At 40.9% G+C, this 25,135-nt stretch overlaps 1 protein-coding gene across 1 annotated transcript in view; it reads right to left on the reverse strand.

Moving 5' to 3' along the window:
• Positions 1-996: 996 nt before the first annotated feature.
• Positions 997-25,135, reverse strand: part of NKD1 (naked cuticle homolog 1 (Drosophila)) — an 86,858-nt gene continuing 62,719 nt past the window's right edge. The window contains exons 4-9 of the mRNA XM_010179396.1: positions 19,379-19,485; positions 16,726-16,821; positions 7,992-8,139; positions 7,243-7,330; positions 2,335-2,462; positions 997-1,571 (exon numbers count right to left, since the gene is read on the reverse strand). Of these exons, the coding sequence (XP_010177698.1) occupies positions 997-1,571; positions 2,335-2,462; positions 7,243-7,330; positions 7,992-8,139; positions 16,726-16,821; positions 19,379-19,485 (1,142 nt within the window). The remainder of the gene's footprint in view (positions 1,572-2,334; positions 2,463-7,242; positions 7,331-7,991; positions 8,140-16,725; positions 16,822-19,378; positions 19,486-25,135) is intronic.

Genomic DNA, 25,135 nt, shown 5'->3' on the forward strand with positions numbered 1-25,135 from the left:
TTTATATTTATATTTTATATATATTTGCCAACATTTAAAGTGAGAAAGTATCTTTTCCTCAATTCTTTCTCAAAACAAAGAACTGTGGATTTAAACAAAACAAACCCCCCCAAACAATCCCTCTCCTTCTCAAACCCCCATGAATTATACTTATGGCCCAACCGCTAAAGTCTAGTGATGCTTTTGAAAACCCCATTTCACATCCTCCTCTTTTCAAATGGTTACCCCAGACAGAATGGAGAGTAAGCAAGAGAAAAACCAAAAATAAAAGTAGTATATTTAAATATTACCCAGTATATAACAGACTGTACTTGTATCAGTGAAGAATCTCCAAGAAAATAAAGTGTAAGTCGTACAAATGTAGCTCTGTTGACAAGTATAGCCAGTATTTCCTCGTAATTATTAAGATAATTTGAAAGGATGTGAACACAAACAGGCTACATGAATGCAGTATATTAAAATTCCCCCTGTAGCACATTACAATCAATAAAAAGAAAATAAAATCTGAATAATACTAGAGGTAGCAGCTGTTTGTATTTTCTGTTATTCTGAGTATCTCTGGAGTCCAACCCTTCGAACATTGCTCCCCTGATGAAAGGCTTGTGTGCGATCAGCTGACATACAGCAGACTGGTAAGCTCGATGTCTGCAATAGTGTTTGAAGTGTATTTCCCACTACAATGGAAGTAGTACTTGTAAAGAAGTGCGTTTGCGACCTGTATTAAATCACAGCTCAAAAAGCTATGGCTGTTTGCCGTTTTACAAGCCACTTAAAAAAAATAAAAAAAATCCACAATGTGTTTAAGTAAGCTATGCAGTTCCACAACATATAAATAGGGTGAGTTTCAAGAGTTCCATATAAGCTCTAAAATATACGCTAGCTGAATATTAATGGAGTAACAATAACATTAATCATAGTAATGCCTTAGTTCTGGTATCACAAGAACTCATTTCCTTCATATGGGATGATTCTTGGAGGATGTCAGTGGGACCTCTTCTATGTCTGGTAGAAGTGATGGTAGTGGTGGTGGTGCTCGTGGTGGTGGTGGTGTTCATGTCTTTGTATCATTTGTCCAACTTGACCTTCATATAAAATGACTGTGGGCAGGTCTCTCACGTGTTCCTTTTCCACAACTGTCCCTGGAGACTGGAAGGTTTTGCACATTTGGTGATTCTCCTTTGCCCTCTGCTTATGCTTCTTGTGAACCTGCTGGGATTGCAAGGGGAGGTAAGGAAGATTCTGGCCTACCCGTGTGCTTGGGGAAGCCATCGCCATGGGTGCCCCTTGAAAAGGTTTATTTCTAACTGCCCTTCCAGGATGCACAGGGGCAACATTTTTGCCCTGGGCCTTGGGAGACCTCCCAAAGTGCTTGTTTGAGTCCTGGTTTCGGAGCCTCTGTTGGATTTCTGCAATCTTGGCATACGAACTTTCAGCCAGATTGATGTGGCTTGGATCCACCACTTGAGATTTCCTATGGTGAACGTGGAAGGTTTCAGGTTCATGAGAACGGGATCTAGTCTGATTCGCAACTCTGCTTGGTGGGTCATGTTTTTGAGCTGCTGGAGGAGATCCTAGGAAATAACAAGCTGAGTTACTCATCTAGTATTTCAAAGTTCTAATTAGTAGCATGCAGTTGGCAGGGATAGCATTATTGGCAGAGTGATTTTTTCCTAAGGAAGTGAATGCAATTATAGCTGTCTAGTTTAATTAAATTTAATAATTCTGACTAGTACATAATATACACACAAATATGCATACATATCTATTATATAAGAGTGAGTGAGAGAGACTCTGTGTGTGTGTGTGTGTGTGTTCGTAAAAGTCCTTCTCTTGGTCATCGTCACTCTGAAATTCACCAATATAACTGTGAGTGGAATACACAGCACCTTGGCAAGGACAGGGAAAGGGAGGAAATCCAAAACCCTTTAATTTGGAGACAGAAGCCAAACTTCCAGGTATGAACCCACACTCTCCTATTTTTGGGTCAGCAGTGAGCACAAAGCATGTGCTGGTCTCATCTTGGGAACAAGCTCCAGCATCCAAAAATCAGTCCTCACCTCACCCATAGACTAAACTTAATAATTTAGATGTAAAGATTGTTCTCCTAGGCTCACCTCCAAGTTTAGCTACACAAACAAGCACTTCAGAGCAGGCTCGCAGCACGTTAGCCACTCCGCTGTGATACCACCTTCATCAGTAACTATCCTGCAGTATTCATACAGTCCTATCCTTTCCAGTAAGTCACTACAGACAAATCACACAGCTTCACAGTTCACTGCCCCTGATGTAGAACATGCAACTGAAGAAAGGTGAAAAGGTTGCCACAAAAATTACCTGGCCCAAACTTTGATGTGTAGTTTTCTATTCCTGCAAGATCCAAATAGTGGTTTCTCCTTTCAATGTTCTCATCAACACAATGACGATAGCACCCACTGTGCTCTGGATTGTTCTCGCTCTGGTGAAAAAAAAATACAATTCAGCAGAACTTCCCGAAAGTCCTTCCTTGCACCATCTGCAAACCAACAACTAATGGCCCTTTTGAAGTGACAGGAGTTGCTCACAAAGAAACAACAAACGCTTGAAATTCTGGATGACCGGATTTGCTCAGTCGATAGGGCTGAACTGACTGTTCCTTCCCCTTACATAAATCGACCCCGATGTTGCAAAGCAAAAGACGCTTTCAAATTGCATCACATATGCAGAAACAAATAAAAATACCCCTAGGGTTTATTACATTCTGTCTTAGGGCCAAACCATTCAACCGATTCTCCAATTTGAACATGCCAAAGAAAACCTGCCATTCGATTCATGATTGTTTCCACTGCTGTCAGGAAGAAACATTCTCATGTCAGAGAAATATTCATGTGTATCTGCTTCAGAGGTACAGGCAGCAGCACAGGTGGAGTAACTAGAGAAGAGAAGGTGTTGGTAGGACACCCAGAGCTAACCACTGCTTTCCAAAATACAATTAATAAGGTCAGATCAGCTGCTGGCTTCAGAGTCTTGACTCCTTTTCCTGCTCAGCTTTGCAATTTTATTTATAGCAGAACTATTTCCTGAGAATGAGTATCTGAAATACCATTCATTTATGAGGCAGAAGAAAAATCAGGCAGAGGTTTACAGTATTGTAGCCCATAATGCCGAACAATTTAATTCAGCAATTGAAATGGATGTCTGCAGATATGAACAGTATTTTCAATATAACAAACAGGATAAGCAGAAAACTCTTAAGTCACTGCCTGTCATTCAGTCTCCAAGACCACAAGATAGACTTTGCTCTTTCTCTGTGTGACTGCACTTACATCAACCTAAGACCAGAATTTGGCTTTGTTTCCTATACTAAATGTGGGCTCTGTAGTGTATGGTGCCCAGTACTCCACTTTCAGTCTATTAACACATCTCCAGGCTTCCAGAGGCTGCTGATCCCACTGAGCCTCAGCACAGACTGTTTCTCTGGTGCAGCGTAGGGAATGTTCAGGGACGTTACAGAACCAAGTCCCTCGTGTCTCTGCCAGACACAGGTCTACAATTTCTTTGATGGAAGTCGCTAGACTTGACCTACCTGGAAGATCATTTTTGCTCTACTTTGATAGAGGCAGAGTCTCCTGAATGAAGAAGAGTCTGCCTGGGAAGCAGGTAAGCTCTAAAGACTCAGAGTCAGCTTTGAACTCCAGAAGTGACATGGGGTACTGTCAAAAAAGAGGAACTGTCCAGATACACTCCATTTTTTTGGATTCACAGCTGAGTCAGTACCTTTCCTGCCTCAGACACACCTTTACAGGTTGTTACACTTTAGCAGGTCAACATAAAAGATCTCTGGGGCTAGAACCTGGCTAAGTGAAGATGCCAGGCAGGAATTGGCTATGGAAACTTTTGAGACTTTCATACATGTGCTGAAGACAATGCAGTTAACTCAGAAAAAACATCATTGGGTTTGATCCAACACAATTAAGCAACACTGCATCCAGCACTGCCTGTTGAAAACAGGGATCTTGGTTTTTGTTACTGTACTATATTCCATCTCTCATCGAGATGGTGAAGAAAAACTACTCCAGCACTGCCGCAGCCCTGTACTCTAACAGCTTTCTTACATGTGAGATGAAGTTCAACAATGTTCATGCAAATATACACAGTGAAGCAATTATACACTGATAAGAGATGTGCTCCACTGTCAGGGAGAACTGTAAGTACAAACTGCAGCGTCTGGCATCCACAAAGCTCCTACACACAGGTAGGAAGATCGAGGCATGCATCAACCACGCATCAAGCACAGCATGTAAAAATATACAGTGTTGTTACTGGGTTTTGGTTTAGTTTGGTTTGGTTTTTAATCAAAAAGGCATCTGCTTAAGTGTTTTTGGAATGTATGAAAGCCCTTTCAAAAATTCCCATGCTGAGGTGTGTCATCCTGATGGTAATAAGTACACAGGGATATAGCAGGTAAAGGGAACAGAGCACAGACAGAGCATAGGGTAGTAAAATGCAAGGGCATTTCCTGAAAGCTAGGCTCACTGGTAACACAGAGTTGAGCCAGTCAGGGAGAAATCACTTAAGCAGGAAAGAGAGAGGCAGAATGTGTATCTGTGGGTAAAAGGAAGGTGTTTTAGAGCCTGATGTGCATCATATTTTCCCTGTTGCACTAAACAAAATACATACTCAGATGGCATGAAGATATCCAATCCACAGAGTTGCCTGCCAGTGCTCTTCCACCATCCATTTTGCACCACACAAGCCAGGTGAGGTAGCTATCAACTGAGGTAATTCATCTTGATACTTTCATTAGCCCTACAGGTGAAAACGCCTGCTTGTAGCTTTTAGCAGATGAAAAATCTAACCCATCTATCTCCCACGTCAGGATAAAAAAAAAGTATCCATTTTATCTTGAATATTCATCACATCTTGTCTAGAATGCCTAAGTGACAGAATTTGTGAAATGTGTGCACTTCTCCTAAGTCCCCATTGCTGCTTTCAAAGCAGGAGCCTCCGCATTAATATCACGAGCTACTGCTGGGCCTCAGGGAGCGTTCCTGAGGGTCTGTGAGCTGACCAGAGCACACAAACACACTGCAGCACACACAGCATCAACAGGACACCCTCTGTCCTGTCCACATTTACCCAGATGCAATAAAACCTGTCAGACGCTGACAGCTGTGTGATGCTGATCAGATCTGTGCTGCCTAGGAAGCCTCCAACCAAAGGGATGAGGAGGAGAAATGCAGCACAGCCAAGCTTCGATGACTGTGGATTTAAATGGAAATGGCTGCTCTTCATAAAACCACGACATTTGCAAAACCAAGACTTTAAGGTGAATGGAGACTTCAAACCAAAGGGGCATTTTTGGAATACATTAACAAACAAAAATTGTCCATATATTTCACACAGGGCAAACCTTTCCTAGTGGGCAGAGGGAATCTGACCAGCACATCTAAGCCAGCAAGCAACACCACGGAGCATTCTTTATCTCACAGAAGGTTTTGTACAGAGTTGGTAACAGAAGATTAGAAGTCATTTTAGACTTCTCTTAATATGAAATTTGATCATTCTGGGATTTATTCACTGAGATAACTCACTAGCATTTTAACTCTATCCAAAAAAGGGAGGCACAGTTTTGGTGTCACTTTTAATAAGACTGAATGCTCCTTCTCGTGGTAAATCAATTATGTATTTGGACAATAAACCCAAGGGAAAGCCGAAAGTGGTTTTTTTTTAATTTGCAGCTGAAGAAACAAATGTGACTAATGATTCAACATAATTATTGCAGCATTTCAGCAAACATGCTCTTCTGCCTTAGTGTGAAACATAAAATCCTAAACGAGATCAAATCTATACACCAAGATGACCAGTTTAGAGCAACTGATCTACATTAAAATGCATCAAAATTACCTGGTTTTGATTTGTGTCTCTATCCATTAAAATACAAAATTCAGAAAAGGAACAGCACACCTACATGTGACTGAGAGAACAACATTTTTTTTAGCTGTAAAAAAAATTAATACTTGAAAAATACATTGCAGATGTTCATCACGCACTCTGAAGTTCAGTGTGGGCAATACCTATCAGGGAGGCAGAATTCATGGTAGCAGGGTAGATACATGCGATTACACTTTTGCAGAGGAAAAAGCCCTGTTCTGGACTGGCATCCAAAACGGTATCATACATTCTGTTAGGGGAGAACTAAACCCCCTTTTTCCATCTGATCTGCAGACAGCTGCAAGTGTACCTGCAGCTGTTCATAAAAGAAACCACAGTACTTGTGCTTTATTATTGGATGTATTCTGAGTCACACGGGCTGCACTCCACTGAAAGACAACAGACAGGAATTTTTTCAAGTGGTGAACTGTATTCTGAAACTTATAAAAAAAAAGAAATTAAATTATCCCAATTTTCCTGCAAGATTATATTGGTCTTAAGCAAGTAGGCTAATTCCTACATGGTTATCACCTACTTTGGAAGGGAGAAGTTGGCCTAAAGCTGATGTGGCAGCAAGGAAGTACGGTTTCTGGCAGCAGAGAGAACCACTGTGAGGTAAAAAAGAGGTGACTTGACTTCTCCTGCCAAGTGTACAAACACACTTCATATGTGGAGTTGAGCCACCCCACAGTTGCCACCTGAGCAGAACAGAGCAGGTAGCGCACTGGAAGCTCTTGCTCATTGCTCACTCTGCAGAACATGGCCTGTGTAGACCCTGTGCTGCAAAGCTGATCCTCTGCTGCTCTGCTAGGAGCTCCCTTTGTCCCTCCTCCTGCCAGGTGCTGTACCCAGGGCCAGCCTTTGGGAGGAGGGGTGGTACGGAGAAGCAGGTCTGGCTATAACCTGGTAAATAAGATCAAGTTAAACTTGGAGCTAACTGAGCTGACCAGTGAAAAAGTAGGGCAGGAAGGAGGACAGAGAAAGGCAGGAGCTGGCCTCTATGAATATGGAAAGATTTTAGGACACTTTTAGCCAAATGGCTGTGCCATAAACATCACTAATAGGCACAGTACTTGCAGATGGCATCTAAAAAGGCGCTGCAAGAGCCAACAGGAGAAGAAAATTTGAGTAATGAGCGCTACAGATTTGCTTTTTTGTTTTAATATACAAAGTATCTACCCACGGAATCTGCTGTCAGTTCCACAATGAAAAGTCCTATAAAACCTCTATTTTAACATATTCTTTTAAAATAAAGCAAGCAAGCAAGAAATCAATGGTTGAGGTTTTCTCAGAGACACCCAGTGCCTGTCGGGAGCCAGGGCTCTTTCCCCTTACCTGAGAGAAGCCCGCTGCTTCTTCTCAGAGCTTCTTACTTCTTCATTAGCTTTGCTTTCAGCTCTATGCCTGCCACTCTGCAAATCTGCCAACAGAAGAAAGTACATAATTCTCACATTACTGTCCTTCTACTCAAGTACTACTCTAAATACTTTAAAGTATTTTAATTTAGTAGTATTTTATCTACTGAAGAAATTCCACTGAAACAACTATTATTAATATGAATATAGGGTGAATAAGCCATCAAGAGTATAAGCCATATTATAATGGCAGACTCTGCCAGTACAGAAAAATGTGCAATTTTTATGCACAGATCCATAAAGGTTACTTATGTTTAATTATTTATTCTTATTCAGCAGCAGTGAAAACTTTGCACTTGCAAAACACGTTTTATAGCACCACACCTGTGTTCACACAAAGTGAGCACTGTAATAGCAGAGTTAAATTGGTACAAGACAAAAAAAGCTTTAAATCTGCCTTGCAGTACACAACGACAATTACACAACATAGGGGTTACTGCTGCTGCCAAGAGGAAACAATCAATCAGGAGAGGGAACCTTAATTTGCTTAAGAGACATTGACAGGAGGGTAGGCACCCGAGATTTTAAAACAGGTTCATGGGGTTTAAAATACCCACATAATTATTTACCTATAAGTATTTGTATTAGTAAAATATGAAGATGGGTTTTTAAGGGATTTTTTAAAGTTTTTCTTATTTTTTCTGATGGCCGATTGCACATCCTTACCGGTTTGATTTAACAAGATACTCTTTTTCTTCTGGCTGCCATCTGGTGCCACAGTAAGTTTCACTCGCAGAGTTTTGCTGGAACTAGGAGAATGGTTTACTGATGCATCTACTACCTCATAGATGGTATGAAGCAAGCTGGTAATATCCTACAGTGGGATTGAAACACAAAACGATACGCTATGTGAAAATGGTATGAAACCCACAGCTTTGATACTTAGAACTGTTCAGACTTGGGACTATTAAATGCTGAAATCACCCCAGAAGTCACTGAATTTAAAAGAGCTGAACTTGCACAGAACCTTACAAGAAAGGTACACAGACACAAAGGGAATGATTCAAACAGGTCCATATGCTTCTTCATCAGATGATGTAAGATTTCTGAAATGGGGAAAACCAGATCAAAACAATAATAAAAGCACAAGGCATTCAGGTTTCCTAAGCTGTGAATCAGCAAAATTGTGTTCTGCCTTTTCTTTAGTTTCAACAGAACTCGGGGATAACCACTCATATTGCACTAAAAATTGAGTTCACATGACCAAAACAAATACAGCAACTGAAGAAAACCTTGGACATCACAGTCTTACTGCTTCTTGGGCGTTTTTTCTTGAGGTAGTTAAATGGTTGATTATATAGAGGAAAACCAGTAACAGAAGTGGCCAAACTGTAAACCTCCTGGTTGGAAACAAATGACATCTGAATGTCACTCTACCATATGCATATCAGGGTCTAGCTTATTTTGTAAAACTCAACCAAGTTCTAAACTTAGAATTTTGAACAGCAGTGATTATCCACTCAGGCCTATTACAGAACATTCTTCACACATCTCTTTGAAGGCAATGGGACATGAAAAAATGCTTGCATGTCTGGCTATATCAGAAAGAACACTAGGCAATTTTAATATTGCAGTAGTTTATAACAGTAGTTTCAAACGGGAGAAGCACTCTTTAGGAGTTGGTGATGCACAGAGGTCTCGCAGGTTGGTCTAATCCAGCCAGGTTCAAATAGGGTGCTGCCTAAAATTGCCAGGATGAAAAGAAGATCTCTTGGCTCACTGCTTTTCCCCAAAGGGATTTCACCCAAATTGATCTTGGGCACCAATCTAAGGCCAAAGCACACCAGTCACTGCAAACTATAAAGATCCCAGTCAATGTACACTTGAGAATTTCCCCACGCTAGTCTTCCTGTTCCTTGATCTATCCTAGTATCTAAGCTCTTTCCAGATGCCTGTGAGCACAAAGGAAATATCTAAATCATCCTTTGTTAAGTACAACTGGTTCTGAGGATTAAGAGTCAGGTCTATAAAAATTCAAAACCTCTACCATTTTTCCTTTGCCCGAGGGTCATGCCCATAACAATGGCAGCTCGAAGTTTAGTATGCCCCAATGGATCCCAGTATTTTAGCAGTCGATATACTACACAGACCTCATTATCTAACCAGTTTTAAAGGTCACACAGAAATACTAATTTCTACTCACACAGAACTGAGGGAAATACTGACCTTATGGCCAGGACAAATGATTTTACAGTAGATGAGTTTCCAGCTCAATCAGCAGAATGAAAAACTAAATCCTAGAGGGTCCAGACTTTCTCTTAACACGTGCCCTCTCTAACTTTTCTGCACCCAGTGGAATTTCTCCAGGCATGTGAGTTCAAGACAACATATTCATAAAAAGAGACCAGAATTTGCAGTTTCTCCTTTACATCCCCACTGAAATAAAGTTTTCTACCATTGTCATGAGTCTCTCTATATGCCCTGTAACTACCATGTCAGTAGCTGCTTCCCGTGGTTTGATGAGAACCACCGTCTAAAGCTTGAATGAGGGAGAGACGTTCTGTGACAGGCTGGTGGACACCTCACAGCTCTTTAACACATCACACTTCTCACACTTCCACTCTAATTTGAAACCTGGCCAGACCTCTAAATAGCCACAGCCGTATCTGACAGCCAGCTTGACGGGGGCTGGATTTTCATTTCATCTACGAGAAAAACCCAACCAAGCAAAACCACAAACTGACAGACAAACAAAACATACCTCTTGCTTTATATGTCCTCCATAAGTTATGTTCTAGGACCCTTGTGCTACAGTCCTACACCTCCACAAAACAAACCTCGCCCTTCAGCATCATATTTATTCTTAATGGGGCCTCACGCACTCAGCACTTTGGTGAATGAAGCCTTTCCCATACATCCCTTAACAAGTCCTGGTTAGCCAACATTGGCGCTTTCCACACAAGCCTACTGTCAGGAGGTTATTATCAACTCTTTCACTCACAATAATCTGTCCACTTCCCTTTTTCAGCTATTCTAGATACGATCATCTAGTCTGTGTTCACTTCAATAGGCAATGATGAAGTGGCATGACTCTCACTGTCCTTTTACATTATTTTTTCCAGTGATGAGGTCTAACTGGCATCCAGTCTGTCCCTTCTGATCTGTGAGGGTCTTCCTCGATGCTGATTGACTCAGTGGTGTCAAAAGCCCTTCCAAATGATCCCACGTTAGGCCAGATGCAGCATTTGTGTGACGCATACTTGGCAAGTCAGAAATACGTGCCTGCGTGTATCGCATCACGACACTTCACATCTCTCAGCCAAACAGGCCCAAATTAACCCAAACTGATGTCCAGGCTCCAAGCAGTTTAAGAGGGCACTCAGAGGTATCAGGACACCTTCTGGCCTTACACTCTGCCAGCCGTGCATTTCATTAAATGTTTAATATCCAGCCTCCCCCATGACAACCCCAACTGCTTTGCATTCTGGCACTGAGCAAACGTGGTCGTCAGACTGGATAGATACCAAGATTGCGGTTAGGGATATCTGCAAGTAACCGCTTAATGGTTATGCTGATCTTTTAAATACTGACAACAACATTTTTATTACGGGATTCATTTACTTGTGGTCCTAATTTGGGGTTGGAAATTCTAGCAAACTGGCAGTTCTGATCTGGTGAAACAAGTCTGCTTGGGTCAGTCCCTACTCTGGCATCCCCCAAGGTCCTGGCTGAGGAGGCACCAGTCATGAGGGAGCCTTGACCTGCGGCTGCTTTCCACTGACTGCTGCATCATTACAATGTACAAGTTCCCAAGGCACTGCTCTGGTAGAAATGGTCTTCATCAACGAGTTTTGGACAGTGACTAAAACCCCCTTCCCACAGCTCCTTTTTGGCAGCTAATATGGTAATGGCTTCTTGCCAAATCAGTAGCACTGGACCATTAAAATACATGTTACAAACTTTGTATTTTATAGTTAGGTCTTTTATAGTTATGTCTGTATTTACCCCCAAAAGAATTTTTATCTTCTAGTAGCTTGCCAGGAGACCGAGGCAATTTATGTTCCCCATGAAAGCTGTCCCCCTGAACACTATCTGCATTTAAATTCCTTAAAGAACTGCCTTAAAACCACTGTCACAGCTTTACTTTCCATATACTAGCTTTGCACAGTTCACTGTCCTCAGAAATTTAGCATCAAAAATCAATTTAAAAAGCTAGTTAAATTTTCCTCTCTTCTAGTACACCAACCCGCATGTCGCAGAGACCACCAACCTAAGAATCTCACCAACGCAATAGATTCCAGTTTTTACTGGTCACACGATTTTGCGACTGCTTTGCTTAAGACCACTCAGCACAAAGAGTTTCACCACATATTTCTAAAACTTCCTCCATTTTACCATGAAAAATAAACAATAGGTTTTTCAGTGTTTCTCATTTTTCCAAAAATAGAATTTGCTCCTTTTTTTGTGTTTTGTTTGTTTGTTTTTGGTTTTAAGGTTTTTTTTGTTTTGTTTGTGGCATTTTTTACTGAAATGTACTTTAAAACCATTTTTACTTCAAATTATTGTGGATTTTTAAATTAGTATATAAAATGCACAGAAAGAATTAAGAATTAAAAAAAGAGCTTTCTCTCCATTACTCCTTTATAGCAATTGGATTATATTTAGAGGGGAAGTAGGCTGCATGAATCTTACTGAAGGCTTCTAGTGTGCAGAATTTCTGCTGGGATAGCTGACTTAATCAAGTAAGAAAACTGAAACTATGGTATTTTTCCTCAAAGAGGAAAACAAATGCTTGCTGGGTAGCATCCAAACAGCCAGCACATGCCATAACCAGATTTAGTTGTGTCTTGCTTATTGAACACTACAGTTGGTTTTTCCAGGGCTGAAGGATTTAACAGTGTTAATCTCTATGTTTTTCACATCCTATTTTATCAAGCAGCTAATACAATAAATTATATTAAAAAGAGCAACTTCAATAGATTGCCAGAAATACTTGCATTAGAAAGGCGAAAAAGCAAACAGTTAAGGCCACACATCTATGTTGTGCTCACACACGTATCCACAGAATACTTTACAGGTCTCCAGTAGGAGATTAGCAGGAATTTGAAATGTTCAGAGAAACCAAAGGGTCTGCAAAAAAGAACCAGAGCAAATTACACGGAATTATTCTTCATTCCTTACAAAACTCATGCGACTGAGAAAGTGCCTATTCCAGGTATGAAGATTTACTTCTAAGGAACATCAGTGGTACAAGGATGACTCTAGTTTTGAAGTATTAATGTAGCTTATCATCTCAGGACTAGATAGCAAACTAGAGAGTCTGTAAAGGAAATGAAGAGGGTTTTCCAATGGAATTAAGAGAATGAGAGATTTGCGCACACACAAAAAAACCCCAAAAACCCCAACAACAACAAAAACCCACTGAGTTTTCTAAAACCGAAAGAAAAGATTCAGTTTGATTCTTTGTAACTTGTCTGGGAGAGATGTCATTGGCTCCCCTCAAAACCAAACCCTGTATTTTTCTTAATATTCCTCTCTGGCACAAAGCCACCAAATCCAATGGCTGAAAAGATGGCCCCTCTGACAGTGACAGGCGCTACTCCTCTATCCATGGGTTCCATTGCTGCTCCTGTAGCAGAAGTTAATACAACGTTGACAAACACCATGAAAACCAGCTAATTTCAAGACAAGGGTCAGGGTGATAAGCGGTAGCCCCAGAAAAGCCAGTCTCCTTCCCCAAGTCTAAGATTGGGTGCTGAGTTCTGAAGGCAGAAATTAACTCAAACCTTTTCACTCACTACAGAGGATATGAGCAAAAATGACTAAAAAGAAAAAGAAAAAAGGAAAAGGAAACACAAGAGGAAAAATCGGGTATTTAATGTAAGATGGAAGGAACATTTTTAGCATTAGAAATGTGTGAAGAGAAACATCAGTATCGGTTCATTGCCTTTCCCTCAGAAAATAAGAAGTACAAATGTCTCATTTGTACTTTGTTTGTAGTCTGGTTTCTACATGCAGCAGGATGTTTTTATTGCAACATCCACTTTATTTGATCACATACATTTTTGAATCATTCTTATTTGGAACCTGAAAAGAGCTTCACTTGCTATCGGCTCAACAACTAGTCTAGAAGAAATTCCCGTTTTTGCACTCCTGACAAGCAACTTTCTTGTGTGCTTATTCCTGCGCAGCCACTTACCAAAGAAACACAATTTTCCAAGAAAGAACTGATTGCAAAAAAAAAAAGGCCAGTGTTTATGAAGCATAATTACATTCAGAGAGCTCAATATAAAACCTCATGGATCAAAACACATTAGTCCAATTATCCAAGTTTCAAGTCCGATTACAAATATCCGTGTGAAGATAATTACAGCGCAGCTGTCAGTTTTAAAAAGGCCTGCAGTACATAATGAATTGTCCTCTTACGGCTTACTGAACGAAGGGAAACAGCATTAGCCAAGTTTGGTAATATACACATTAGAGCAGGAAAAGCTATCTCCCGCTACACCAAAAGGACAGAAAAATGGTTGTCTTCTGTGACAGAAAAAGCAGGAGTTTAAAAACATACAGTAATGCTAATTTTATAATTTGCCATCCCAAAAATTACGCTTTCATAATGGGTGTATCTCTTCAAGAAGCATGACTAGATCTGAATTTCTAATTACAAGGACTGCGGAGTAAGTCACACAGACTCTAGGAGGAAATCAAAGCAATATTAAGTTCTGAAGATGTTGTTAAGATCCAGAAGAAATTTCACTGAGATGGAATTTGAATGCTCTTGTGGTGATCTGCCATTGTGTAAAACCCAAGGGAAATTTTATCTAGTAACTGGATCCATATCTTATTTACAATTTTCAAACTTTTTAATGAAAAAAACATTTAGTCCACTTGTAAAACTGCACCCCACCTACATGTCTCTTACAACTTAATTTAACACTGTACATTCCTTTGGAAACTGTCTGGACATGAAGTCTAATTTTTTAAACACAGTAACTTTGGATCCAATGAAATGGATGTGGGTGGACAAAGCACTTCCTTTCCCAGTGTCTCACTTTCCTAAAATGAAAAACAAGAATAATAATGCTGACTTCTTTTTGTAAAGCACCTCACAAGGTCTACAGATAGAAATCTGACTTAAGAAATTTCGTATCTCTGTTAAATCTGCCTATAAATCCAGGAGACATTAAAGTGAAATTTTCAAAGAAGGAGAAAAGGTCCACGCCAAGCTTTTCTCACCAGAACACTGGATCTTTGTTCAGGAAAGCTGACCGGTTCTGAAGGCATTTTCCTCAGCTCATCTTCCTCAGCAATGGCACTGGCACTGGCACAGCTTAGCCCAGCTCAGCTGGCCGCTCTGTCCCTGCACCAGCAATGTGCTTCACATGCTTTTAACTCAAAGCATGTATTCCATTCATTTTAATTGAAACTATTCCCATCTTTAACGTTCACCTTCACTAAGCCCTTTGCCAGCTAAGGAGCAGAGGTCCTTAACAGATGACAGTATCGAGCCCACTCTGTGGACTGCTGGGCTCTCAGGGGCAAATAGAACCTGAAATTTTGTGTCCTATGAAGAGACCGAAATTCCTCTTTTTGTGGCCAAGATTATCTATGAGCTGCTATCAAACAAAGAGCTCTTAAATTGCATCTGGATCCAACAGAAGACACCCAACAAGATGGATTATACATATGGCACTGGAACAGCTTGCAAAAGATCTGTGTAATGCAACTGGGAAATTCTGCAATGGTGCATACTATTTGTTTCTATCTTTGGTCACATGTAAAGAGCTAAAAATTATCAACCAACTTAGTCCCTTGGTTAAAAGAAAAATTTTTGGCACAGGTTCAAGCCTGAATATAGCAACCTCCAGCCCTCAGAGTAGTATAATTTTCAATTCCTGCACAGATTTGGTTTCAGTTAAGCTGCAGTCTGCTCTCGTAGCAGGGCGAGGTAGAATTTGGCTGTAACATATTCTCTAAGTACAGTCAAATTAAGCTCTTTGGTATACCACATAATCACAAATAATTATTGTATACATACTTAAAAGCATATTCTCGTTATGTTCAGCACACGGAACTCCCACTGACATTAATGGGAATTCCATGCCTGAATGTAAAGGACACCCATGTGTGTGGGTTTGGGTTTTGTGGGTTTTTCCCCTGTTCTTTGGGAGTCACGATAATCCTGTAATGAAGACTTAGCCTTGGGTCCCAAAAGATCTGGGTTCAATCTGCTACTACGTTCTTGGGAGACTTCAGGCAAGTTATTTCATTTTTCTGGTCTCTGTTATCCATACATTAACAAATCCAATACTACTTCCCCCCTTCTCCTTGCCCTCTCTCTGTATCTCCTCTTCCCATCTGAAACACTGGAACTCTGGGCTTGGCCCGTAAATTTTCATCTGCTTCTCCTGCATGAGGGGCATAGGTTTCATTTGACTACTCAAAGCACTATCATGGTATGGACAATAAAAAAGTCTAGCGATGATGTTCATATACATGTTAAAAACTGAACAACCACAACATTTAGCAATTTGTTCAGAAATGTTAAAAAAGATTTGTTTCAGTCTTCTAGGAAAAAATTCTGCCCTCATTTGGTGTCTAAGGCCACTATCCTTGCAGTTCTTACCCTACTCCTTTCAACTGAGTTGTCAGTAATTTTCAAAGACACGTGTATAAGAGCCAAGAAAGACAAAACTGTCCATTTTCAGCTGATTATCTGAAGGCGTGGGAGCCAGTAAACACACCTCACAAAGAAATCAATGACAGCACACTGCAATAAATCTCAGTAAAAGACATTGTTCTAGAAGAGGCATCTTTCAATTTGGATAGAAATAGCTCTGAAAAAGGACTGTATTCTAATCTGTACTTCCTCTTATTTGGCTTCTTATTTGCACAGGGAATACAACTTGAAGACACCTTGATAATAAAAAAAATGCAGATGGGTATGCTGTGACAACCATTCACTATGGTCCTCCAGCAACTATGATCCATGTTATTTATACTTGGAGGGAGAAGGCAGAGATCAGCCTAATATTCACGAAAACAACAGAACAGTATAGTTAGTCCTGCTGGAAAGAATGTCAGAAAGCAACCTTGCTATTTGGTTAGCTTAACTCTGAAAAGCAGGATAGAAGCCAGAACAATATACATTTGCAGGGGTTTATTTTGACAATGTGTTTAGTTGTTCAGTTGTTTCAGATACTTTTCCTCCTCAAATGCCAGTACTATTTTTTAAAGGCTAATCCCAGATATTAAACAACAACCAGCTTAAAAAGTGGTACAGTACATCTGAAAACAGCAAACTACCGGGGGGATCGTTTCTAGGAGGGAAGGGTCCATGGAAACTGCTGTTTAAGTTGGCAGGACACCTCTATTTCATAGAAGAAAAAATGTTCCTGTTATAAAACACTTCTCTTGTTAGCAACCGCTGCACACAAAGGGGCAGCTGTACTTTGCTTACCTCGCGTGTGACTCTTCCGTTGTTATCAAAGTCATACAGTGTGAAGGTCCATTCTTGCCTGTTATCTTCCTCTACAGACACATCACATTGCAATTCCTAAGAAACATGCAAAGAGCAGCTGATTACCTGAAGCGAAAAGCCCGTTTGCAGAGGAGACTCTGGAGAAGGAGGCTGCTTGCTTTCTTCCTTCCTCCCTCGCGGGAGGAAGCTTTCAGGAGATGGCCCGGGGAGGCCCCTGTCCACCCCACCGAGGAGTCTCATCACCATCACATGCTAACCCTGCCTCCCTTGGGCTAGACTTCAGGGAACCTGCGAGACACTTTCTACTTCATTGTAGCAAACACAAAAAGGAACAAGAAAACGACTCCCCAAAGCTTTTGAAATATAGTAAGATTTCCCACTAAAAAGTGAGAAAGAAAACTGCTTAACTCAGGAAGATAACAGAAACCAGCTCTCAGAATAAGGCTGCACACCCCGGTGCCAGGAGTAACCCAAAAGGGACACATGGCCCCAGTCCCCACCATAAGCCCTGTCCTTGGCACAGATGTACCCAACAGTTGTCCGAGTTCAGGAAGTGCAGCATCATGCACTGACGCTCCTGAAACAGAGCCTGTCGAGGAGGTGGCAGTAAGAGTGACCTGGGAGTGGAGCCTGCTCCTTATTTTAACTGCGCTGCTGATAGTGAGAGCGTGATCTGTGGAAAGCCTGAAAGAATCAATTTCTTAAAGGAAAAAAAAAATCCCCAACCCAAACCCAAGACTTCAGTGGAGAACAAAGGCTGCACTTCGACTGGCTCCAGTCACCTGGGTGCAAATCGCTCGCTTTCTCTCCAGACCCATGCAATCAGAATTATCCAGAGCCACAATAAGGCAAACCAGAAAAGGTATAGTGCAATTAAAATGAAAGGCACTGTATGCTAGTAAAATAAACAGCTCCAAATAGCTTCAGCGTGACAGAGCTCAGAATACCTGGTTGATCTTCTGACTTGAAACCAATTCCCTACAGCAGTTAAGGGTCCCCTGTCCCCTGCCAAGTTCAAAGCCAGCCTGTGCTTGTGGTAAAAAGCCCGCCTGGAAGCTGACGAGTGCCCCACACTCGACTGTGGAAACGCAGCTTTGTGTTGCATAAACATTACTGGCACCTTTAAAAGCCAAATCACATCCACCTCAGATTTAGACCTCTTGTCTCAACACTTGCGTTTCTGATTCTTTGGTACCTTTGAAACACCTACCAACCTCATGGCTCCAAGCTTACACAGCTGGAAGACTTCCACTTGTAGAACAAGGGAAAAAAATATCAAGACTCTGTTTCTTCCCACATATTAATGCTTCTCTGTCCCACATTGCCTAACATAACATCTTTATATGAGGATGTGCTTGGCTTAGTTAAGAGCAATGGCAACCTTCCTTGCATTAGTCTTGGAGTCTCAGACCAAGCGCTAGCCATTATGGAATGCCAAAAGTGACTTGGGAACAAACACAGACTTGTCGACACGATGGAGTTCCAGCTACTCTGGCACCAACCATGTTGACAGGTGTCCTCCAACCTTCAAATATCAAGGCACTGTCAATGGCAGTTTATCATGCCTTTCCTGTCTGCAAATGTCTGCTATTCAAGGTAGAATATAAAATGTGCCTCAAAAAAGAGTTATCGCCGTGCAAGAAAAGAAGGCAGGAGAAGCCACCTCCCACTAGAATGCACACCAGCACCTAGCAACACCTGAGTCGCCGATGGGAAAGCTGCCTCCTTTTAATCAGCCTTAAAACAGGAAAAAATAAATCATACCAGACTACTAAATCTGCTCTAGAGAAGGAAATGAACGCTGGAGCATGCTGCAAGGTGGCTGTGTGGTCTTTTAAATAACAATTGAGGAATGCAAAGCTCATTATGGTGACAAGCTGACAGCACTGAAAGGGAGAAGTTTGCCACATCTCCTGGAGCACAGAGAGATGAAAATTCGTGCTGTTTCTTGCCGGTACCAGAGTATCTTCCTCCTCACCAAGACAGACAACCCTCTAGCTGGATGACAGCATGTTTCAATACTCATATTTATTAACTCACTCCCTATATAAACAAAACCTGCCAACTACACATGATGTCTGGTGGTTTTATGATGTTTGTAAGTCTACAAGGAAACAGGCCTCATTGCCCTCCAGGATCCTTTTTCCCCTGTCATGTGAGCAGACAATTTCCCTTGTAGCAGGTCAGGGTTATTTCACTTTTGAGGCTCAGAAGACCAATGGCTAAGGAGGCTTTCACAAACACCTTTGAAACTCAGCAGAGTTAACCAAGTGTGCTAATCCATGAAAGTCAACCTACAGATTTGATAACCTGGTAGCTGGTATAATACATTACCAACAAAAGGATCATAGATACAGGGTTAAACTGAATGCCTCTTCTTACTCTACATTTCGGATGCCGCAGAGGGACGATCATCATTTGATGCTCTCCAAACCTGGAAATTAATCTTCCTCATCACCCCATAAGGAGCACCAACAGTAAGACACTGGCTTGTGCCAATTCTGCTCCCTCCCGTACCCATGACAATTGTGGAAGAGATATACATGCAGCCAAGGAGACAATTTGGTCCACGGGTTATTTTTCTACCATAATTATGTCAGTACAGTGAAACTTTAAAATATAGAGGACTTACTTCAAACTTCAGTTGCTTCTTGGAACCTGTGCGTGTGTCACTTTCTTTTTCTGCTTTCTTTTCATCTCCACTGCAAACTCCATCTGTCTTCTCTGGAGGCAAAGCCACTGCGAAAAATATATTTAAGAAAAAACGCTTACAAGGAAATGTCAAAGCAGTCTTATATTTGCAAATCTGTCTTTATATTTAGGGTGAAATTGATTTCAGCAAACTTGCATGAGAAGATCATTATACTTGATTTGCTTTTGTGTTCTCTGCACATTTGGGATAATTTCAGCAGACAATCTACTAACAGCTTTTGGTACACAGCCCCTCCTACAAACATCACTAGAGTCACAGGAGGTTCAAATATAGTATCTTGAGAATATAAATCAGCAGAACTGTTACTGTAAATAAGTTGAACAATTCTGCAAAATATTGAAAGTTTGTAACGTATTGCAAAACCCACTGCAGTCACCAACAGTGAATGAATTAATGAAGCTGAAGTCCTCGTTCTGTTCCAATTTCCCTCTTCAAATACACGCAAGCCTTAGTACCTTCCAAAAATGTAACACTACCTGCCAAAAAGGTTGAGCTGCATTTTTTCCAGTATGTATGAAAAGGTATATTTCACCTCAGTTTCAAGTTAGAACATTTGCACTTGCATGATCCAACAGCACTCATAAAGAGTATCAATATTAACATCTATCAGACTTATAACTTATCGTAACATATATCAGATATATATATATATCTGATATATCTACATATATCAGAAAGACAGATACACTTCTCATGCGGAAGACAAATGCCCAGAAACTTAATAGCTGTGCCTTTGGCTCCTGCAGAGTCTTGCACACGACGAAACCTGTTATCTAAAGAAAATTAATTCTATAGTCATCAGCAGTATGAAAACACACAGATTTTTTAGCTACAAACGTTTTAGCTAGAATTTTTAAATGCATTCACAGACCTCTGCCAACAACGTTATGCCCATACTTCATTATGCATAGCAGTAATCCTATCTACTCCCCAAAAAATAGAAGATATTGTGAGAATGTGGGCCTTAAAGTCAGCACTTTTTCCCTTGCACTGCAGCATTTACATTTACCCAAAGCCTTTATCCTAATGCTACATAAGAATCGTTTCTTGAGGATGCCTTTGTAAGTAAGAACTCATGTAAGTGCCAGTTCAGTGAAGCTGGATTCCTTACAACAAAGGAGACTCAATCCCCTCCAGTTCACGAAGAGTCATTTCAAACTGGGTTTATTCTGGTGTTCAGCACCACTGAGGTGCTTCCCAAGCATTCTCCCAGGAAAGCAAGTCCCTAACAGGCTAGAAATTAAGGTACTTATATTAGCCAATTTCATCATTTTAAAAAGACCAATTAGCTTAAAAATAAAGAAATAGATAAAGAAATAAATATACCCTTACTATAGCTTTATACTCCCAGAAATTCCACAAGCTAAGACTTCACATTACCACACTGCAATACATCACATGTTCTAGTCTTACTTCTTTGTTTAACTTTAACATTATTGTATTACTTTTTCAGGTTTTCAAAACTGTGGTATACTATAAAATATTCTGGATGTGCAATAAAGAAAGGAGGATTGAGATAGAAACCCTGGCCTCTGGAATTCTTCAACTTTCATACTTATTTGCAGTTTTGATGTTATACTAAGATCAGCTTTGCAACACACACAAATAATTTGCATTGCACAAATGCAAGTAGATGTGGAGTTTATTATATTCATACCCACACGCAGATACACTGACTTCTACTCCAAGCCATGTTAGGCTTTCTGACGCCAAACATAAGCTAAGCAGGAAGGTCAGCTGGAGAAAGAAAAAGCTCACATCACTGCAGTTCCTCCCCTTGACTTTTAACCTGGCATTATCGGATAAACAGCGGTTGTTTATTGGGACGTTTTTGTGTAGTGTTTATCATAATGAAGACATATTAAAGTAAATACTACTTACAATACAGAACTTTGAAGTATATCTGAAGAAGGGCCATTTACTTTATACTCGCTTTGTCCATAAGTAAACATAAACAACTCCACATTCCTGGAAGTTCAAAGCTAAGGCCATAAGAAGACTCCCATAAAAAGAAAGCAAACATTCCTGTCTACCTTACTCCAGCCTTGTTGCTTCCTTCCAAACTCACAAAAAAAATGAAAAGGTAACAAGGAAAGTTATATCGACAGTGGTTCTTCCTCGCTATTAAATATGCCCCTAGATTTTCAGTGCCTCGTTTGTACCAGTTGCTCCCATGACCAGTCCTGACTAAGCTGACAGAAACGTTTAGATGAGGAGCTTCTGCAATCCCTCACCATCTGGCTCTAGGGCACGTGAAAGAAATGAAAGCTGGGCTGGTATGACCTCCAGCTTCGCTGGAACGGTGAACAACCAGTTGAAAAAAAAAATTCCATACTTTTAAATGTGTAGAAATACATAATGGCCAAAAGACTTCTACGGCGGTCTTTTATCTGCTAGGGACAGCATCCCAAATGACCCTGGCATGGCAAGAAATGTCAGGCTGAGAGCACCGAGGAGCAGATCCCACACAAGGTGACTACTCCCTGGCCCAATGCTCTTTGTTGTGTTTTTCTGTCACATTGCAGTGTCTTGCAGCAAGGTCTGTCCCTTCCACCACTGCGCTCTTGCACTGCGCTGAAAGCCCCCGGCACATGCAAGGAGCACCAGACATTCCCTGGCCACTGGGTGCTTCACAGAACTGCACCAATGGCACAGAGTTACCTCTTGGCTTCAGGAATAGCCCTGCCACTGGCACATATAAGAACATTTCTGGGTGTACAATTTGTGCGTTCAGATAGCAAGCTTTCATTTTAATGTATAATTTATGTAACAGAGGAAAAAAACGTGCTCTGACAAATTAGTCTTCTCAAAAAACAAGAGTCCAACTATTGGGGAAGGAGGGGATACATCTTGCAGTACACTCCTTGAGAGAGTTTAAATACTGTATGCCAGAAATTATCCTCTTTGAGTTTCGCTGACCTTTGATGTGAAGAACTCATTGGCCTCGCTGCTCTGGGGAATTATCCTTTGAAATCAGTTACTCATTTTGGAGCTCAGATGAAATAGGGAAATCTGGTGATCTCATCCTGATGTCAAGTTTCATTCAGCAAAAAAAATGAAATCTAAATGAGGAAACTTTAAAGGGGAACATGTAGGTATTAAAATAATATTTACAAGTGATCAAATAATGTGCCTGTGCATATATCCTTATGTGCCTTATCCAAAACCAATGAACATTTAAAAATACATACTGTCTTGTCTGAAAAGGGTACATCTTTGGTATCTTGTTTCTATACTTAGTTTTGACTATTGACAAGCGCTCAGTTTCACGAAGAATCCAAACACACGTGGAACCGACATACAAATAAAGCGAGGACGTCTGCCTGGGACAGTCAAACCTGGCAGCCCACAAGCAGAGCTCCCCCAGCGAGCTGCGCGCCAAAGCCCAGCTACATTCACAACCTGAACTTCCTCTCGGCTCCACCCGTGACACTAAACCAGACCAGACAAGATACCTACCTCAAAGGAGCGTGGAGAATTCATACACTTGTGTTTCCAAAGTCTAGGCCAGCAGAAATAAGTCTACATACAATATATGATCTGTGCAAAAATACTGACTTGCCTCCCTGCACAGATAACAAGCCCTGACAAAGAGAACATGCTACAGAGACCAACATGCAGAGAAACTTACCCTTGTTGTGGGAATCCACAACTGGAGGGGGAAAAAAGAAGTATATTTACTGCTTCTCATGGGAATAACCATATGCTCTCAAAAACAATGTTCCCTAACAGAATGTTTCGTGAATTGAAATACTGCATATGTTTTCTTTATGATGTTCTCTTTTCTTGCTCATTATTAATGGTCTTGTATTCACTTCTATAACCTTAAGACACTATAAAAATGCGTCTGGACAATATTTGAAATTGGAAAGACAATAAAGGAAAAATATTAACTTGGAAAAATTGTGAAATACCATTCTTTCATGAAAAACAAACTGACTGGCTTAAGTGTACTAGCAGATGTTTCTCCCTCAGATTGTTAATTACTACCACCCAACTGCTTGTAATTGGGGGGTGGTGGTGAAAGGGAGAGAATGAACACTAGTTTAAAGGTATAAAGACACATCCCTGAAGAATTAAGCCTTTTTTCCAGGGGTTTATTCATTCCTAGGAAAAGAAAGGTAACAATTCCAACTGCTCCTCAGGAACCACCAAAAAAATCCCAGAAATGAGGCAAAACCGATTGCTGTGCTGCATGTATTGAATGCGCACAGCATCCAGAGCTTCAGACAGCCAAAACCGTTCCTCACTGACCACCATCCTGCAGCTGAGAACATGGGGAGGGGAGGAGAAAGAGCCAAAATTCAGCTGCAGTCAGGCCGAAAAGTGACTGTTTAAGCTTCCCCCCTCACCCAGGTGGCCTGCCATTTCACATTTCTCAGAAACTCATCCAAGGAAAGCACCACGTTCCCTACCAAACCATTTTCCTTCCCCAGCAAGGACAGTTTCAGGCTGATGTTCACCTGTACTCAGCATTTTAGTCAGACGGATTAAGAGGATCTTGTGGCCAGAAACAAAAAAGGCTGCAACTCTGATGGATTTTCAGGTCTAAGTCACAGCGACCAAGTCCAAATTTGCAGCGCACTTGGCAGAACTCTTTGGCTGAAGATGAACTACTTCAGGGCCTCTTTGGGATGGCGGCCTTTCCAAAAGGTATGTGATGATCACAGGGCCTCACCTCCAAAAGCAGAACTGTGAGAGAAGCTATGTGATTCCTAAGGGATAAATTTACAACTGGACATTACCAGGGACTACTCTCTACCAGGTCAAGACTGTGCAATTTTTAAGAGAAAGCAGAATAAAGGTAAAATTGGAGAATTGACAAAAATGCCACCTATGAAAGTTATGGCACACACGAAACAAAACCCTTTGAAGTGAAGTATTCTTAGCCTTCCCCTCAAGACAGACAGGCTAGATTCCACAGCAATTCTTTAAAACTGCTACCAGAAATAAAAGGACAGTTATCTGTACATGGGGAAACACAACAAACCACACACTAGAACCTGAGACTTGTGAGGGTGTAGGATAAAAGGAAAATTAAAAAATACATAGACATCCCAAGATGAGAAGATGAAGTCATAAGCACTTCTGTAAAGCTCAAATTGAATTTCTGTAGCAATATTTGACTGGTGGAATTGAGCATCAAAGAGCTGGTCCAACCGAGCTCAGTAGTAAAATTCCTACTGATGTCAATAGGGTAAGGGTTTCACTTCCAATTTACAAATCTAGCAGATGCAGCAGAACTTAAAGCCAGAGACTATGAGGACCAAAGGGACAGAAAGAGAATTAATGGCATTGTTTCTCCAGAAGTCTCTGTTGTCTAAATTATCTGGTTCTGTCAGTATTTTTTTCATTGCGAATCAGGTTTGACAGACATAACTGAAATTCTTTGCTGACTGCATGACAACGAGAGCAATAATAACTATGTCTGAAAGTCCAAATTGAGAAGAAGTCCTTTAATTAACAGTTACATTCACATTCAGACTTCACTTTTAAGTGCTCCTGGAGGCCATAGATTAAGAAATACCAACCCCATTATGCATACATTTTGGGTTTATTCCACAGAGTTGATGGAAATACATCCCCGATGGAGATCACTTTGCCCGAGCAAAGGTTCTCTTCTCCAGCAGGAGATGAAGGTAGGCAGGACCAGGAGGGAGTAACATTACTGCTCCA

The sequence above is a fragment of the Mesitornis unicolor genome, unplaced genomic scaffold (assembly GCF_000695765.1).
Source record: "Mesitornis unicolor isolate BGI_N332 unplaced genomic scaffold, ASM69576v1 scaffold1912, whole genome shotgun sequence".
In the NCBI taxonomy this organism is placed as follows: domain Eukaryota; kingdom Metazoa; phylum Chordata; class Aves; order Mesitornithiformes; family Mesitornithidae; genus Mesitornis; species Mesitornis unicolor.